Here is a 19,333-nt window from a genome sequence, read left to right on the forward strand (position 1 = left end):
CTGCACAGGACCCCCAAGTATCACACCGTGTGCCTCAGAATGTTGTCCAAATGCTTCTTGAATTCAGACATGCTTGGTGCTGTGACCACTTCCCTGGGGAGCCTGTTCCAGTGCCTGATAACTCTCTGGGTAAGGAACTTTTTCCTAATATCCAGCCTAAACTTTTCCTGACTCAGCTTCAGGCTGTTCCATCATTCCTGTCACTAGTCACAGTGCGTCCCCTGTGCTTCCCCTCAAGAGGAAGTTGTAACTGCAATGAGGTCTCCCCGCAATCTCCTCTTCTCCAGGCTGAACAGACCAAGTGCCCTCAGCCACTCCTCATACGGTTTCCTCTTAAGGCCCTTCACCATCTTTGTTGCCCTCCTTTGAACATTAAGAGCTTAGTATCTTTCTTATATTGTGGTGCCCAAAACTGCACAAAGGACTCAAAGTGAGACTGCCCCAGTGCAGAGAAGAGCGAGACAATCCCCTCCCTCGACCGGCTGGCGATGCTTTGCATGATGCCCCCCAGGACATGGTTGGCCCTCCTGGCCACCAGGGCACTGCTGACTCATGTTCAACTTGCCATCAACCAGGACCCCCAAGTCCCTTTCCACAGCACTGCTCTCCACCCTCTTGTTCCCCAGCCTGTACATACATAGAGGGTTGACCCATCCCAGGTGCAGAATCCAGAACTTTCCTTTGTTAAACTTCATATGGTTGGTGACTGTCCAGCCCTCTTATTTGTCAAGGTCTCTCTGCAGACTCTATGCCCTCCAGAGACTCAACAGCTCCTCCCAATTTAGTAGCATCTGCAAATTTGCTCAGTATCCCTTCCAGTCCTGCATCCAAGTCATTTATGAAGATGTTGAAGAGCACAGGGCCCAAGACAGAGCCCTGTGGAATCCCACTAGTGACTGGTCACCAGTCTGATGTTACCCCATTCACTGTTACCCTCTGTGCTTGATCCGTGAGCCAATTGCTCACCCACCACATGATGTGTTTATCCAGCTGTGTGCTGGACATTTTGTCCAGAAGGATCCTGTCAGAGATTCTGAGCATCACAAGCTTTACTGAAATCCAAAAAGATTACATCCACTGACTTCCCTTGATCAACTTGGTGGGTTACCTTGTCATAGAAAGAAATCAGGTTGGATAAGCAGGACTTTCCCTCAAAGACGTGCTGGCTGTGACCGATGACTGCGTTGTCCTTCAGCTGTTTTTCAAAATGCATGTGTTAGTCCTTTTTGTAAGCCACCAGCATTTCCAAAATGCAGTTAGTCTGCTAAATATAGGCACCTAAAACTGGTCCTAAATAATTTCCTGAAGTTTTTTGGATTTTATACTTTCTTTTTTTCATCAACAAGAAGGGGAGCCTTAACTGACTAGACTACATTTTTGTGTCCAGAATGACAGTAAAGGAAACCTACGTTAAAGATGGAAAAGAGCTAGAGTTTGGCCCAAATCCATACCAGAGGTTACTGTGAGAAGAAAGGGATTTGGAAAGTGAAGACAGACAGACTCCTAGGAAAGAAGCTACTTAAGAAATTCCAGACATGTACTGAGGGACCAAGGTGGTAGCGGGAAAACCCATTCATAATAAGGAAAAAGATACCCAGTTAGTTTATTTCAGTTTAATATCAAGTGGTGTTATAAACTGCTAAACCCAGACATCTTCACATTATTACACTTGATGCACCATAAAACAGGTTTATGTTACAGTGTAAGATTCACTATTACAAAAGTTGCAGAGATCTTCACACACAAGTCTTTATTTTTTACTCCTCCTACTGGCATCCAAAGCCAGTAATTCTTATCTGTGTACAAATGGAGTATTTTCTTCTATCTTCTACAGTCACTTTCCAACCAACCAGTTCTAAACAGCAACACCAACACTTGTAGTGAGAAATCAACTGGTAAGTGCCACTGCAGTCATTTGCTCAAGTCACACACACTTCTTGCTGGATAGTTGGCTGTGGAATTTTACTGTCCTCTGTCTTTTCCTGCCCAGGAACCTGGCAGACAGTTTTCCGTTTGAATAACCGTAGACTTAACCGTAACAAATCACTGTCCATTGCTGCAGAATTTGTGTAAGTTTGTTTTGTTGCACCCTGTTGAAATGAAAAATGAAAAATAAAAAAAGAAAGAACTGAAAACAATGGCTTTTAACATGCAAACTGAGAAATTACTCTCAAGTACTCTCAATAATTAGAGGTTAAATCATGCATTTCCACTAGAAAAGACTTTGAGAATTAATGATTTTTCTATTAGCATGAAAGATCATAAATTCCACTGCGTAGCAAATATGGCTAAAGTAATTTTTCTTTCAATTTTAACTTGAATTCTTAAAATTCTTATAAAAGTATATGGAATCTTAAGCAGGAGAATTATTCAACAATTGCCTTTGAAATTGTATTTTACCCAGTTACTTTTATTATGCATTCGCTAGATATAGAAAATGTATCTCCAGAATTTAAATCCCAAATGAGAAGAAACAGAACTTACCTCTAGTCTCATACTTAATCTCTCATTTTAAGCAAAAAATAAACACCCTAAAACCTCTCTAAATAGTAGTCTCTTAATTATTTATAGGACTAGGTCTACTTCAGAACAACAAACACAAAAATTATCTCCCAAGAGAAATGCTCTGCTTAGTGGAATCCACACTTTGACCAAGCACTGTAAGCAAAGTACTTGCCTTTTCGTTCTTCATTAGCTGCTTACGAATTGCAGAATCCCTCCGAAAGCACAGCGCTTTACAGCAAGGACCCAGATTGCTGAGAAGACCTGCTCTCTCTTCTTTTCGTCGAAGTGCAGCCATGTTCAATGCCCCCAGTTCATGTTCAAAAAGGTTTTCTGCATCTAGAAAGAATTCATAGTTGCAGAGATTAACATAGACATGGTATTTTTGAATGGCAATATACAGTTGTATGAAATTCCTTAAAATTTTACTATTTGTATTTCTGCCTTCTAAAAAATACCGAGGTTTGGAAAAAAAAGGATGTTAGAGTTTATAAAACAGCATTAACAAACCCTTTGCCATTCAAAGGGAAGGATGGGTATTCTTCTATTTAGCTTCAGCACTGGGAAGCAATTTTGAGACAGCCATCACTGAGAAGCCTAAAAATCAAGTGACAGGTCCGGACAGAAGACAGGGTATGATTTATGGTCAGACCTGTGTGATGGAAGAAAGGTGTTTACCACTTGCATTAATCATAAAGTAGTCTAATTTTCACTTCTCTGCAAGACATCAGATAACTGTACCACTATCAACACAGGGTCTGTATGGCTAAACAGGAGTGAAATAGAACTATCTAGAATAATTATTTCATATGTGGTGGATGAAACTAGAGAACAAGTCAACAGATGCTAATGAACTACCCCTTCCTACCAGCTCACCTAATGCATTTGTTAACAATACTCAAAGTGACAGCCCCTCAGCACATTTACCAGGAGAAACAGTGAGCAGATCGAACACTTCTACAAGAGATGGATCCTGAGGAGAATCTTGTTCTGCCACAAGTCTGTTTCTATGAAAGGCAGACAAACCCAAAAAGAGTGGCTGGACCACAGCTCACTGATTTATAATCCTTTTACAATAAATAGGAAGATTATGATATAATAGAAAGAAAAAAAAAGGTAAGGTATGTGGCTAAGTCCAATCCAGCTGCTTCTATACAGTAACTGGGTGTTCAGCAGGGAATTTAACACTTCACCAGAGATGCCAAGAAACCTGGGAAAAATATAGCATCTAACTGCTACAGCAGTTTGGCAGTATACATACAGAAGAGGACAAAGATGCATTTTTAAACCACTCAGAATTTGGATGAAGCTCAGTAAGACTACTTTCTAAACAAGGTGAAAAGAAACAAAAAAGTTATATGCAACAAAGGGCAGGTGAAAGAGAATTGCACTGAAATCATCAAGACAACCTCGATGGTCCATCAAAAAATGGAAATAAGTGACAAGACACAAAAAGGTCACTTCAAAGGTAACACAGACAGCTTGCAGAGTCTTCCTGGGTGCCAGATGTTTGCTGAGCGTATCTGGCAAGTAAGCCTGTCCATATCCTTAGAGGAAACAATTGAATATAATAGATAGAGGACAAGTCAGCTACAAATCTCAGTTCCATCATGTGCCACAGATTTTGGTTTCCAAAGAAAAAATAATTAAAAACCCCCACCCCTAAACAACCTATCATTTCCTTTCTTTCTGCGTTTCAGAGTATTACCATAAACTTTTCATCCTCAACAAGAACAAAGATGGGAGCAGCAAACTCAGGAAACTCAGGAATAAGACAGGGAAACAAAGTAAACCACCATGAAGAAGTCCAAAGTGAAAATGCTGTGTTTTCACTGTAACACATGCTGAACATCTAGCTTGAATTAATTCACTTTTTAGGGCATCATATTTGTGCCTTCCTTTAGAATACACGTGCTGTGGCCGTGTAACCACTACACCAAGAACATTCACCTGGCAGGTTACAGAAGAAGTGCATACATTGAAAGCCTGCTGGCAGTTCCACGTGTAGCAACTTCAATGCACGAGACTGCACACACACCAAAGGGGCATCAACAGAGGTACTTCAAATCCCCCTTCCTCTCCAGAACAAAGTTCTGCTGAATTTGAGTACACTTAGGACAGTTCAGAGGCAGTGCTGGAGAGCCTCCTATTATCACTAAGGACTTTGTTTATTTCTAGGGAAGCATGCAAGGATCGCTGAGATTATTTCGGGTATCATTTTAAACAGCCAGGTACAGTGATTCTGCAGTGCAGTGCAAGGAATCCCTGGTAAAAAGCATTCAATTATATAGCGAAATTAAAGCTTACAGGGGAAGAGACATAGTCATACCTTTATTATATCAGTTTGTATCCTCAGGAAGACTCAATATTTATTGACTTGAGGAAAAAGAAAGTAGAAGCACTAGCAACAGCCTAGGATTAATAGTTATACAACTCAAATGGCTCAAACAAGCAGTGACATTGATGGAGATTAGCAGGACTAGGAGAAGTTTTGGATTAGGGTTTTTTTCTCCCACTTATCTGAGACTGTGAGGTTAACAAGACAACTGCATGAAGAATAATGTAAAGAATTGAAAAGTATTGTTTCAAATTAAGAACTACAATATACAGAGTAAAAAAACCAAAAAGAACATGAGCTCCATAGATACTATTATTTACAAGCCATAATTTTCTAACATTTAAATCATGCAATAATTTGCAGAGATCTTAGAGAAAGCAAATATTTCATAGCCCTAAAACAACCATTCTACCATGCAATTTGTTGCAAGCAGCTCAACTGTTTCCTGTGACGCAAAGAGAAAAATCAATATTCTTTCTCATGCAAAAGCCCTGCTTACACTACAGCACTGCAGTAAACAGCACTGATACAGTTCCTGCCCATCCCATCTATTATGCATGTCTTACAACACACTTTGTCCAAATTCCAAACCTGTGTATTGAACTTCCTACTTCTAGCAGAGGTATAATATAAAAATTTCACTTAGTGCCTTCATTCTGACCCCAAAACTCCTATCTATGAATTCTAGAGAGGATCCTCAGAATAAAAATAAGATGACGGGCAGTAGACCTTAAGAGAAAATAAGAAATCTTATCTCTTTTTTGTGACATTACTACTGGTTCACTGAAAAAGATATTTAGCTCTCTAAAACACTACTGATACACTTTGGGCTGGAAAGCACGAATGGTCTCACAAAAAGAATATTCCGCTAAGATAAAATTTTTTTGTTTTGGTTATTAGTCTAGACTTCCTCATCACTGCTGGAATGAAAACACTAATTTGACTGACATGCTGCTGTACTACATCCCATAATTTTCACATAATACTCATTATACACTTTCTATAGTCTCTGAAACCTAAAATAATGAACTAACGCACATTTCATTAGGACTTTTTCACTAAGCACAAAAGACAGTTTAATCCCTGCAGAAATTACCTTTAGGTTTTTCTAACACTCTCTGGCAAGTCTCTTTTATTTTGGTGAAGAGCTCTGGTCCTGCCAATCGCTTGGAAATGCCAACTCTCAACATAACAGCACCTGGTGTAAATTTTAAGAGAGCAGCTCCAGGCTCACGTGGTTCTTTTGGCTGCTTTGGCATAAGACTGGACCAATCTACATCTATAACATCCACTGGATCTGCAAAGACATTGACAGAGAATAAGTTATCACATTTGATTCATTTCATATGCTGTGTACATCACTGCCTCCTAAAACAAATAAGTATTGGATGAACATTGTTTTAGTTCTCTTGGACTCTGAAGGTAAAAATGCCAAAACTCACTTAGGTGGAAAAAAGGAGCATAAAAATATAAAGCTTTGTGGATTAAAAAACCAAACCAAGCAAACTACCACTAACATCTGCTTAATTTTTATTGTAATCCCTGTGCGAAAGGCTGCTCAGACCCTGCTTAGCCTGCAGATTTGGACATATCACTGACACATTCACAAAAGTTACAGTACAACTAAACATGCTAAAACAGACTGAAATTAAATGCTTAAAAAACTAGTTACTATTTCAACTCTGGATGCTGGATTTTTTTTTTTTTCAAAAGAAAGATATACTATTTATTGTGTTTCTCTAGTACATTTATCATAGAAAATACAAACACTGATCATACAGCCCAGATTACCCAACTGAACTTAAGACAATTAGAAGATCCCATGCTTCCCGATCCATTTGGAAAACACTGAAGCACAGATAGAATCTGATCATAAACTGCACTCCTGTTTCAGAAATACTGTCAACACCACAACAGCATTATATACAAACTGATCTATTCTTTATATTCAAATAATCATAAAGGGGGGTTGATATACTTTTACCAGGCATCTTCTCATCCTCCTGTTGATCCTCACGCTTTTCAGCATCACCTGCCAGAATTTCATCCAGTTCATCATCACTGATTGGCTCATATTCTCCAGCACCAGAACCCAGTGACTGTACATCATTAGTCTTTGTTTCATCCTCTCCTCCTACAGAGACAGATACATACTGTCACTTTAAAGCAATCATATTTGTTTTCTAAACACACTTTAAGCTGCCTGAAGACAAAAAAGGTTTAATAAACTAAACTGTTAGCTTTTAGGGACAAGTATATTCAACATAAAACCAGGCATTAACTCACAGAAGTTATTTCTCCCATACACAATGTGGCAGTTTGAATTTTACGTACATCAGTCATTTTTTTTTGGTGCAGTACTAGTCAAACTGCACACAGATGGTCATATTCACAAGAAACATGTTGATTATCTGGTATCTGACACGTAATTTACAATATAAATCTAAGTTAGTGCCACAAAGTCTTTAGGTGCTTTTGCACATTAATCTAAATTCAAGATTCAGTCCCAAGGCTCAAGGAGAAGTAACAAAACTCCAAACTTTTACAAAAAGGTAATAGATATCCTGAATGAAAAAATCATGCAGAGTTTTTAGACTCTTTGCGGCAGTCACAAAAAGAGCTTTTAAGCCATGTCAACTTCCTCTAGTTGTTGTTACCCTCCCACCCATCCAGACAGGATATGCGTATTACAGATACCAGTGCTGTACGTGGAAACGTTCCTTAAGACTTGTGAACACAAGACACTCAAACATTGTATTTTGCCTTTCACGAAAGGAACATCTGAAGGAATTCTGTCACCTCCAAGACTGAAAGATCTGACTCAAGCATTCAAAAATCCTACTGTTCTAAACTCAGGCTTTCCTATGGTTCTGCACCACGGTACTGGCAATGAGTTGTGCCACACAAACTGGACAGAAATTACGAGGATCCTCCCCTGTGGATTACTATTCTAATATCTTCCAGCTCCCTTAGCCAGAAGGGAACCTGCTTCCATTTTAAGTTCCCCCCTCATTTTTTTTTGGCTTGCCTTCATAAAAGCTACAGAGGGAGAAGAAAAAAATAAAATCACCTCAATTAACCTAAAAATCAGCATGGAAAAAGCAAATAAAATACATGCTAGCAGAGCATAAATTAACTACTCAGACCACCTGGTAATGGCTTGGAGGAAGCATATAGCATCTTACTCATTATTTAAGCCCATTCCTAGAGCAAACACATTAAGGTTCAAAACATTACAATAATTTTATTATATCCTGATGCATTTTGTTAGAATATATACTACAGTAATTCATCCAAGTAAATACCAGATACCTCCTTAACATTATCAGACTTGGAAATTGTATTTAGTTTTCTAACAAGATTTTCCTTTTTAGAAAGGAAAGTAAGGTGTTCTGCACCAGATTTCAATTTGTGTCTTACAACTTGAAATATTCACTGCCTGTATGATCCACCTTCTGCAACCACACCGATCTACCAGATACACCAGCTCACCAGTACCACCTGTTTGGACCCATTAAAAAATTTGGTGTATTAAGCAATTAAAAATAATAATTCATAATTGTAAAATACATAAAAATTTTAACTTTGAGTCAAAGCTTGATAATTTCTGGACTATAATCCTATCATTACTTTTACCACTCTTGTGGAGATATACTTTCATAATAATTCTGCGTTAAACACTCAACACACTACTCAGCTAAAAGGAACCATGTAAACAGGAGTTACAAACTAATGAAAGACAATGAAATACACTAAACCTTAGAAAATCATAAACATGCTATATATAGCATGTTTTAATAAAATAGAATGCCATCTCATATTTTACAAGAGATATTTTTCTAAAAAAAAAAAATCCTAAATATACCATAACTTCCCACAGATGATAATTTTCAGAGAATTTATAACACAATCTTTGAAAAACAGACAAAAGAATACACACTAAAATACTCAGAAGTCTGCTGAAAGGCTGAACCTAAGAACACATTTAACATCCACAGCCTGTTTAGTTACAGGTGCCCTCTTGGAAACAGGTAATGTATCTAAGAATAGCCTTTCATTATCTCTTTTCTGAAGCTACCACACTGTACTCTCAGATTTACTCATGTACCACTCCTTTCCTCTAGCTTAAAAATAATTGATCTGTCTATTATAGCAAGACAGAGCAGATCTTTTGAGGCTCACTCTAAATATGATCTTTGTCAAGTGCTTCCACTTCACAGATAATCTCCATAAATGGAATTTTCTCTATTGTACTGGTCAACCCTAATGACCACTTTGTGAGTAAGCATAAAGGGGACACAAGTAACAAATATTTCTCATCATCCTCTTGAGACAGCATTTAACTGCCCAAATTAACAATTAACACTACAGATAATTCTTATTAAGAATGCAAACACAATTAGCATAACCATACCATAACACCAGTTACTCTGGGTTTAGACTCATTTCTTTCTTGTTGATATGGGTTAGAAGTACTTCCCAACTTCCTATCCAGCAAAGCTCAAGTTTCTAATCCATGTGACAAACTCTTAAAGTCTGTCAGTTGTTTGCCCCTTACTTTATTTGTCAATCCTAAACTCATCTTCCCCAGGATCAGTACGGCCAGCAAAATGAAGCCACATTTACCTCAGGAAAGCTATTTTTGGACTGTTGTGCCACACCATACATATGTTTCACCTACTAATCAGACAACCATTTCTATGATAATAGGGTTCTGCAGAAAAAAGCCCCAAAGAACAGTTCCAAGTCGACACTTTTTTTTTTCCCTTCACTCATTACCTATCGCTTCCAAAATAAGAAATAGATCTTACAATGACATAACCAGGCAATCAAATGTTCATGTTATCCTTCAGCAAACTGCCTATTCAGAAACATTACACCTTGGTGAAATTATATCTTAGATAACTTATGCTTCTTTTCCTCAAGACTTCTTTAGAAATTAACAGACAACACTAACAACAATTAACACTATGGAAGATGCTCATCAGATTTCTCTTATTGTGTCTGCTTCCACAGTAGAGAAGCTGGAGCCAACAAAACTTTGAGTAGAAAATTATTCTGATATAGCTCAGTTCAGCACAATGCTAACAGAGAAAGAATAAAATATTTGTCAGCCTGGGTTTTTTCCCAGAATATCTCACCTTCTAAACTCTCTACCTTTTCGGCCTCATTTCCATCTTCAAAACCTTGTAAAGGTCCTAAATCCTTGTCTGCTTTTTCCTTCTCTGAAGCTGCTGAATCCCGACAAACTCCATCAAACTCCTTTTCATGATCTCTGTCCAGTTTTGTTTCACTATGCTTTGTTGATTCCTTTTGAGAAGAGATGTCAAGAGTTCTCTCTCTCTCTCTTTCAGCAGTATCAGGTAGTTGTCTGTCTCTCTCTCTCTCCAGCTCCCGTCTTTTCTCCCTATCCCTCTCTCGCTCTCTGAGTCTCTCTCGTTCCCGGCTCCTTGGCCAGTCTTTGTCAACATCTCGGTCCCAGTCTCTCTGTCTTCCCTCTCTCCTGTCTCTCTCTCGTTCTCGATCATGGTCATGTCGATCTCGGTCCTGAAGCCTTTCCCTGCTATCAAAGGACCCAGATCTGGAATGGACTTGACGATCTGATTCAGGAGAACTTCTTCTTGAACTGTGGCTTCTTGAATCTTGACGATCTGGATAAAATATTTCAATATAAGCATGACTATGACACATAAATGTAATTTTACTACCCAAAACATTTTAAATATTCAAGTATGAAAGTATATTTCTCAAAAGCATCATCTTCAAACAAATAATGCTTTCAAACTCCCTATAGATTTAGAATCACTTAAACATGAGGTAACTTCTCCCAGTTCTAAAAAACAATTGCAGTGGCTACTTTTAACTATGACAGAAGCCAAACTGAAGGTACACAATCTTAACTCAGAAATTTAGGCAAGGGAAAAAAAAAGAATCACCTCAAAGTTCATATTTTTCAAAACAAGTTTTCTAAAAGCTAAGAATGCCTTAGTTAGCAAATGATGAATTCAGAAAAATAATTTCAGGCATGTAACCATGAGGAGAACAGAGAGTAGAAATGCTTTAGGAGGAAGATATTTCCCTAGTGATGCTGTTTAAATTTTAAAATATTTTACCTATTTTTTTATACATGAAGTGCACAAATAAAACAAGTCAACTGTCATTATTTTGATTTGGGACAAAGATGATTTCCATGTGCATTGAAAGTATGCCTAAAAAGAACCACGACAGATTTACCTAATTTTGCATAATTTCAGGAATTTCCATATAAAAGGTAATGCTAATAATGAATTTAAGCACATAATTTAGATGATAAAACTACCTCAGTGTTCTGTTAGCACAAGCATTTTTTCTTTCCATGAGGTTTTTTGTCTTACAAATTACTTTATTCCCCAGACAGAATGAACTGAATCCGAGTCAATGTTTTGGTATAAACAAAATGGTAATCCTGCCCGCTGAGGATCAGCTTCTCAAGTGTGGTAACACTTGCAGGACTCTTAATTCATTCAGTTTTACAGTGAATGGCACCTCCCTCTCCTGTCACGCTAATTAGAGCCATGCAAGAATGATCTGGGATTTGTACACAGAATGACAGTCAGTCTCACTAAAACGTATCTTTTTACCTGAAGATGTGCTGCGACTGGGTTCCCCTCGTTTCAACTGATCGATTCTGGACTTCCGTTCAGTGATTTCTAAGCTTTTCTTCTCTCTGTCCCTGTCCCTATCCCTGTCTCTAGAGCTACTGTGTAGGATCCTCTTCCGTCCAGTCTGGTCATCTCCACTGCGATGTGCTGACTCATTGGAAGGGGATCTAAGTCTGCTCGAGGCATGGCTCCGATTACTACCAAGGCTGCTGCTGCGCTTCTGATCCACAGGTTTACGGTGTGGTCCATCCTCTATAGTAACATGAGGGGCTTCCACCTTTTCTCCCCTTGTCCTGTGACTTTTTCTATGGGAATCATCAGTGCTTCTTTCTGGAACAACAATATCACCACGTTCAGGAACATCTTCATCTGACCAGTCACTAAATGTTGTATCTTCTCTTTTTGTGGGGACTTCTGCCACAGCTTTCTCAGGTGGTGCTTCAACCAATTCATCTTTAGTTACAGGAGGAGTTCTTGGGCCTTTTTTCTTTTTATGGTGTGGAACAATTTCTTCATCAGAAACTTCAGAATCACCCTTGGATCTCTTCCGCTTTTTCTCTACATTTTTCCTTTTTTGACCTTTCTTGGGTGAAAAGACCTGGCTTTCCTCAGTTGTCGATTCATTAGCATACCTTTCCACCCCACTGTCATCATCTTTCTTCTTCTTTGTGGCCTTTTTCTGTACCTTAGACTTCTTCTTGCTGTCATCATGCATTCTATCAGAAGCATCTCTTTCTTCAGAGGGACGGTGTCCAAGATTTTCCTGAACCCTGGACCGGGAGCCTTCTGAAGCATCTGGTTGCTCTCTTTGCTTATCTGTTGAAGAAACCCTCTCTTTAAACTCCGGTTCTTCATAACGCCGGGAACTTTCCTTTCTGTCCGATTTTCGCTCTTCTTCTTTCCAGCGACTCTGCCGCTCTTCTGTAACATGAGACGGGCTCAGTGACCGGGATTCCTGTGGCCGCACAACCTGGCTCAGCAGTCTGTGCTTTTCATCTACAAAACGTGAAAAAGAATGTACTTCTATTGTTTAGGAAGGAGAAAGTGTGAGCATTTGGTATCTTCTGCATGCCAAATAAAGTGTCAATTAAAACATATAATCCATTACTTCAGTTAGATTTCCTAAATTTTTTCTACTGCTGCAGCAGTAACAGGCTATTTCCATTTTGGTAAACATGCATCTTAAACAGCAGATGTGGAAGACACTATCACCTGACAGACACAACACACAGTGACAAAATAAAAGACAAACAAGGATTCAGACAAATGGCAGTGCTCATAAAAATACGGGGAGGACACTTACAAAAACTTTCCCCGTGTTTTTCTATTTCAGATTGCAAGTTATTTTCCATAGACACAGGGTAAGCTGGATCCAGCTGCAGAGACAGCCCACTCCCACTTACTTTTATCATCTCCACTGTTGTAAGCATCGCTATCAGGAGAGTGATCACGGCGACGTTTGGGTGACTGACGAGGACTTGGACTGCTTTCGTTTCTGTGACGCTTCCTGCAGAACAAATATGTACCATCAAAGTTCTTCAGGAATCTCTGAATTTATCATCAATACAATCCCTGAAGTCTAAGCACCTCATACAGAAGACAATACATTTAAAGATGCCAGGAAGTTTTGTAGTTTTTTAAGCTATTATTCCAAAACTGAAAGTATGATCAGTTTTTTGAGCATAGTGTAAGACACCTTAAACCAAAATTCAATGATTTAAGGCGACTACCTTTTTGCCAAAAAGTTACAAAAGACTATAAAGGTCAATTTTTCCTGCGGCAATAATCCTTGCAGCAAGCTGACCCCAGCAGGAAACTAAGTCCCCACCCAGGTGCTTGCTTACTTCATCCCCCCGTGGAATGAGGGAGAATCCATATTAGATTATTTATAGGAATCCACAGTTCCCTCATACAAAAGCTACTACTTATTTCCAAGCAAAGCAATCACAAGGGCAACACTGTTTTGCTCATTACTGATGGAACAATGAGAATTTTATTGCACTAAATCAAAAAAAAGCAAAAAGCAAATCAGTGCTACACACTTAAAGGAAGCACCACACATGAACCTGGGATATTGTTCAGGCCTTCACTGGTAGCCTTCTGGTATTGAAAATATAGTAGTGCAAAGGGTAATGCATGTTCCACAGAAATTTGATGAATGAAGTCACAAACCCTGACCTAGTTAGCTGCTATTTGACTTTCAGGCTTCAAAAGGTACCACAGTCTTCTATTATGTTTCCAAGAATGCAAGCATTACTAGAGACAAGACCATGCAAGCAGACTTGGAAGGGAAAATGACATCGTCTGCCACCATTGTTAGCTCCTGAGTAGCTCCATGATTCAGCACTAACAAAACATCAGACTGACTTCACCAGCATAGTACTGATTTGGGGGCCACCAGTATGTGCCACGCAGATGCAGGGGAGACATGGCTCCAGACCAGGCCTCTGCATAAACAGGATGTTTTCTTCCTTATGACTCTCCCCTGTTTACTAACTTAAAGAATTCAACAGTAAAAGACTGCCCTTTTTTTTTCTCCTTTGACTGAAGTAATGCTTAGATCCACTCACTTGGATTTTCTTTCCTCATGGACATCTCTTGAGCTTCTTTCTTCTCGGATATCTTCTCTCTTATCCCTGCGGTCTTCCCTTCCTTTTTCCTTGTCATCCCAGTCTCTTTGGCGGTCTCTTTCTTTATCTCTGTCTCGACCTCTCTCCCTTTCGCGTTCCCGCTCCCGATCTCTTTCTCGTTCTCGCTCCCTTTCGCGTTCCTCACGCTCCCGCTCCCGCTCCTTCTCCCTCTCCCTCTCTCGTTCCCTTTCCCTGTCATGGTCCCTGTCTCGGTCCCGCTCACGATCCCTGTCTTTGTCCCGCTCTCTCTCCCTCTCCCGTTCCCGAGCACGATCCCGTTCCAACTCTCTTTCTTTCTCCCTTTCTCTTTCCCGGTCTCTTTCTCTTTCCCTTTCTCGGTCCCTCTCCCTTTCTCGCTCTCTCTCCCGGGCCCTTTCATCTCTCCTATCATCAGAACGATCCACCCTTCGCTCTTCTCTTCTTTCATCCCGCTCGAGATCATCACTTCGTCCTTGATGTCGTACCGGTGAGCTTGCCCTCTGGTCTGCAAAAAAAGGGAAAACTAAACAGATGTAGAAAATTACTGATCCAGAAGGACAGTGCAATCTAATTGTACTTACTCTCCACAGACTTACCTATATATTATTAATTACATTTTGGATATTTTTTGAGTTTTTCTATAAGTTTTGCCCACTTCATAGTAATTTCTATGCTCAGGTTAGTAGTATTTGAGCCACAACAAATCAGTGAAACTATTTTCCTACAATATATATTAAGAGCACTTTACAAAAGAGCAAAAAATGGCATGAATGACGTTGATATTTTTCGGTCCATTACTCTGAGGCTGAGAGTGCACTTTGCAGTAAACTGAGACAATGTCAACCAGGCAGGAATAGGAGGAGTCTGGACAGTACTAAATCAATAAAGTGTGCATTTCCATTGGTGTAATCAATTTTAATCTCTGAGTGAATTAACAATGATTTAGTGCTCCCCTGTTACCAGGTAAAATTAAAAGCCAACTTGAGTGACATTTCTGCCATGGATATAACACTTCTTTTTTAAAAAGGGAAATCATCAATCCATGCAGTCGGTTCGTTGAACAGGTTTCACATTCTTTTAATGGTGCCTATAACATTGTAACATGATTTACTGTGCATACTAAGTATTAGATTTTATAAAGAAGTCCTGTAACTCTTATTCATTATGTCAGTTTTGTTGAAAAAACATCTATATAAAAGTCTTATATGAATCAAATATTGCAAGTGTATTAGACAATTAGATGTGCACAGTCAGCACTTCTTACATGACTTCACTTTTTGAAGTGCTGTTTCAGTGGTTGTTTGGAACACTTACATATTTGCCCTAGTTGAAAAAAGACAGCTCAACTTTGCAAGTTTGCATTTTAAAATCACACTAAAAAGATTCTTTACATATCAGAGAACTAAGTACCATCCAAATCTATCTCAATTTTTCTCGGAATGACGAATGTTAGAACTGTGGTCTAATTATGGAAACTGTGTCTTGAACTGCAATTCTGTGAAGGATTTACTCTTACAGAAGTGGTCTAAATTTTTAAGGAAGAAGACAATAAATTTTCAATTCAAGCTCTCTATATTTTTCCCCCCAAAGGGAAACACAACCCATTCAAAGCAATGAAATTCCTTGAAGAAGTATAGTTTGTTTAAAGACTACTTGGATGAATAATCACAGACGGTTCCAAAATCCAGCCATCCGGAGAAAGGACACAGTATTCATGCACACATTGCCAATGGAAGATCTTACTACAGAAGTTAACATATCAAGAACAGGACTAGTGTCGGTGTATGCTGTCAAATGAGTTATTTATGAGTCGGTGATGTGGAGAAAGAACAAGAAAGGAAAAAGGAGGGAGAGAGAAACATACACATGTATACATATACATTTGACTACACATGTACATGTAAAAATGTATATTAGAATACCTCTTTCTCTGTTGTCACGCCTATCCCTTTCACTATGTCTTCTTTCAAAGGAGGAATCCCTTGCTTGATCTCGACTGTCATAGCGATCCCGATCAGCATAGCTACTCCTTGATTCCCAGCTGTCATGGTAGTTTCCACTACTGCTGTGACCATCAACCTGGGATCCTCTAGTCCCTCGACTTCCTAATAGAGATGTAGCAACATAAAACATGAGCTTCCACATGTAAGGAAATCCACTGATATTTATACCAACCAAAGCAATAATATCTAATAAACTTGAATTAGCAGTTCATGGACAGGGATTGTAGCGTCAAATTCTACTTAACCAAGAAATCAAATTTCATGTTTTAATCGTAAAGTTCTTATTTTCAAACTGCAAAATCAAGACTTTCTAAATCACCAGCCCCTAGTCATAGTACAAAGTCTCCTGACTAGAAATATAACAGTCCAAAAGCCAGTTCACATTTATTCTGAGTAGGATGTAAGCTTGCAGATAGCACAGCAAGAATAATCAGAGAAAGCAGAGATCTCTTTTCCTGTAAAAATTGCATGCCATCTCCCTCATGAAAATGTCACAATAAGCCTGAAAAAGCAAAATGTATTACAGAATGATTAAAAGGTGGTAAGCGAAACTATTTTTTAAAGTGCATCAGACTTGTAAAAACATTGCCAAAGATTAAAATCCCATTTTTCGGGGGATAAATCAAGCAGGGACAGAGGGGTGTGGCGGAGAGACATGGGTGCGTGTGAAAGATGGTTTTCAGGTATTAAGACATGTGGTTGCTTTTGAAAGAAGACAAAAACCTCACTACCCAGGGGAAAACTCAGGGCTGCAGAAACATTAGAGTGGTGTAAGGGTTAGGGTTTGTTTTAAAATGGCATGGCAGAAAATCCATGTTATGCTACTTTAATGAATGGAGAACACAGAAGTGCTATAATTTCAACAGTACTTTTAATTTAACAGCAATAGAGTTGAATATAATTTTGAAAGCTTGGACTATCTGGCTTCTATAGCAAATATTAAAAAGGCAGTATGAATGCAAATATTCAATCTCTAATGATAGGGACACGTGAATTTTTAAAATTATACAATACCTTTGTCAGATAATTCTGGCCCTCTGCCTCGACTTCTGCCAGTTCTATCACTTCTGCTCTCATTTCTGGACTCACTTCTGGAATCATTCCTTGTTTCAGCACGAGAGCTCTCCTCTCTGCCATGGGATCTTCCATAGCTGCGCAAGTCCTCTTGATACTGGTCATCCTTCTTATGGGCATCACGACTCTCTCTGTCTCTGTAGTCATGGGAATCCCGTGTGGAGCGTGAGTCTCTCTGATCACGACTGTCTTTGGTATCTCTGCTATAATCCCTCGTATCTCTGGAGTCTCGAGTATCTCTGGATTCCCTTGGCTCCCTCCGATCTCTGTTGTCTCTTGTGTCCCTCCGATCTCTTCCATCACGAGACTCTCTGTCATCTCTATGATCCCTGGAGGTACTCTGCTCTTGGTCATAATCACGGTCATCTCTTGTTTCTCTTTCTTTTTCTCTTTTCCCTCTAGTTTCTGTAAAATGTTTAAAAGAATGTTATACATCTAGCTTGATCAGAGCAAGCAAAAATTTAGCATGCAACACTAAAATAATACAGTAAAAAATACTTATCACACACAGTGAATCAAAATTAATATGTAAATCAGAGAAGATCGTGTTAGAAATCTATCTACACAATCAGTAAGCTTTAAAGATCTTACTGTGAATACAAATCTCTACAAATATCTGACTGTTCAAAAGACAGTGAGTGTAATTAAAAAAAATCTAAACATACTAAAGAGTAAGCACATTTAAAAAACTTTAAGGTAGGATCATTACTTTTCCAATCAGAGGTTCCTCTCATTTTCTACACACGCTTCCAGAAAATTTGTGCTGTATTTAGACCACTTGCAAGGCCTCAATGCCCTGCTAAAGTTTGTTTGGTTTTTTTGTAATTACATATTTATAATACTACTACTACAGCAAGATAAGCCAGTATAAAATAAAGCTGACATATGTACTCTTTGTAATGTGTCTCCTGAGAGAAACAGCATGTTTGCTCATCACATATTGCTCCACCAGTTCTACAGATTTCTCGAGGGAATGACTGTTTCTTTGCACGCACCTCATTTAATGTCAATTAAAAAGACAACAGACAGAGCAATCAGTGAGGACTGGATTTGGGAACCTCACAGAAAAGAGTAATAGTTACTTATGAGTATCCTGCTGAGAAAACTACTTACCAAACTGACACCATCACTGCACTACCTAAGAACGACCTAGATATACACCTACAGTATCTTTACAATCAGTCTAGCCTACATAAGCAGTCCTATCAGGAATACTCCTATGCACTGTCCCTGAAAACAGCACCAACAGCATAGGAAGAGTAAATACAGTCGGTATTTTCTTCACCCCTAGACATTGGGATGGGTGCAGGCAAATAATTTTTAATGATTTGAAAATCGAATTTCAAAATGCAATTTACCAACAAATAAAAATTATTCTGAAGTGTCATTTTTTATTCATACCATCCCGCCTTTCGTGGCGCCTATCATGAGACTGTGAAGTCCGATCACGATCATGTCTTCCCTTTTCTCTTCCAGGAGATCGGTGTCTTGAAGGACTTCGCTTCCTCTGAGGTGGGGAGGAAGAATGTGGGGGATAGGGAGAAGATGATCGCCTTGCAGGTGGGGAAGTTGTCCTTTGATAGGATGGAGAAGGAGTTCTTTTGCGGTGTGGGGAAGGAGAATGTCTTTGAACAGAGGAACCTGACTGTGATGAAGAGGAATGATGTCTGGAGGATATGGGAGAATGATGCTGACCTGACGGGGAAGCAGATCTGCAAGAAAGAGTTAGAACAGGCATGAGTGTAATAATTTGACTTGATAGGTTCTTAACATACCATACGAAAAAGCAATTAAAATAATTTGCCTATTCTCTACCCTCTGATGTTTCTACAAAACATCAAACCAGTTTTCCCTCTAGGTTGCCATGGATACACCTCCAAAATATGCTTATCTTTAAATTATTATTATTTAATATTCAAGAACAATTTGTCCAATCAAAATTATATTACATAGCTACCAGAATGCTTTCCTGGGGAAGAGAGGGAGGAGTCAGAAAAAAACCCCATTATTTCCCCCCCCTCCCCAAATCAAGAACCGCTGTTTTCTTCAATATTAAATACTTTTTGGAGGTCATGGTAAAATTAGGCAGATAACTTTTACAGTGCTACTAAGAGGAATTTTTGTTTACAACAGCACTGAATTTTTTTTGAAAGCAACAGTAGTCTC

At 38.9% G+C, this 19,333-nt stretch overlaps 1 protein-coding gene across 6 annotated transcripts in view; it reads right to left on the minus strand.

Moving 5' to 3' along the window:
* Positions 1 to 1,598: 1,598 nt before the first annotated feature.
* The window catches only part of ZC3H13 (zinc finger CCCH-type containing 13), a 46,107-nt gene continuing 28,372 nt past the window's right edge, over positions 1,599 to 19,333 (minus strand). For 3 of the 6 annotated variants that reach the window (XM_017815035.1, XM_017815036.1, XM_017815039.1), the window contains 11 exons: positions 18,569 to 18,879; positions 17,108 to 17,572; positions 16,013 to 16,195; positions 14,052 to 14,613; positions 12,885 to 12,988; positions 11,461 to 12,477; positions 9,982 to 10,491; positions 6,819 to 6,974; positions 5,937 to 6,137; positions 2,678 to 2,841; positions 1,599 to 2,090 (listed from right to left, as the gene is read on the minus strand). In XM_017815035.1, the coding sequence (XP_017670524.1) occupies positions 1,920 to 2,090; positions 2,678 to 2,841; positions 5,937 to 6,137; positions 6,819 to 6,974; positions 9,982 to 10,491; positions 11,461 to 12,477; positions 12,885 to 12,988; positions 14,052 to 14,613; positions 16,013 to 16,195; positions 17,108 to 17,572; positions 18,569 to 18,879 (3,844 nt within the window). In that variant the 3' untranslated portion in view covers positions 1,599 to 1,919. The remainder of the gene's footprint in view (positions 2,091 to 2,677; positions 2,842 to 5,936; positions 6,138 to 6,818; positions 6,975 to 9,981; positions 10,492 to 11,460; positions 12,478 to 12,884; positions 12,989 to 14,051; positions 14,614 to 16,012; positions 16,196 to 17,107; positions 17,573 to 18,568; positions 18,880 to 19,333) is intronic. The other 3 variants (XM_017815041.1, XM_017815038.1, XM_017815037.1) reach the window with 3 other exon arrangements.

The sequence above is a fragment of the Lepidothrix coronata genome, unplaced genomic scaffold (genome assembly GCF_001604755.1).
Source record: "Lepidothrix coronata isolate B3197 unplaced genomic scaffold, Lepidothrix_coronata-1.0 Scaffold48, whole genome shotgun sequence".
Classification (NCBI taxonomy): Eukaryota; Metazoa; Chordata; class Aves; order Passeriformes; family Pipridae; genus Lepidothrix; species Lepidothrix coronata.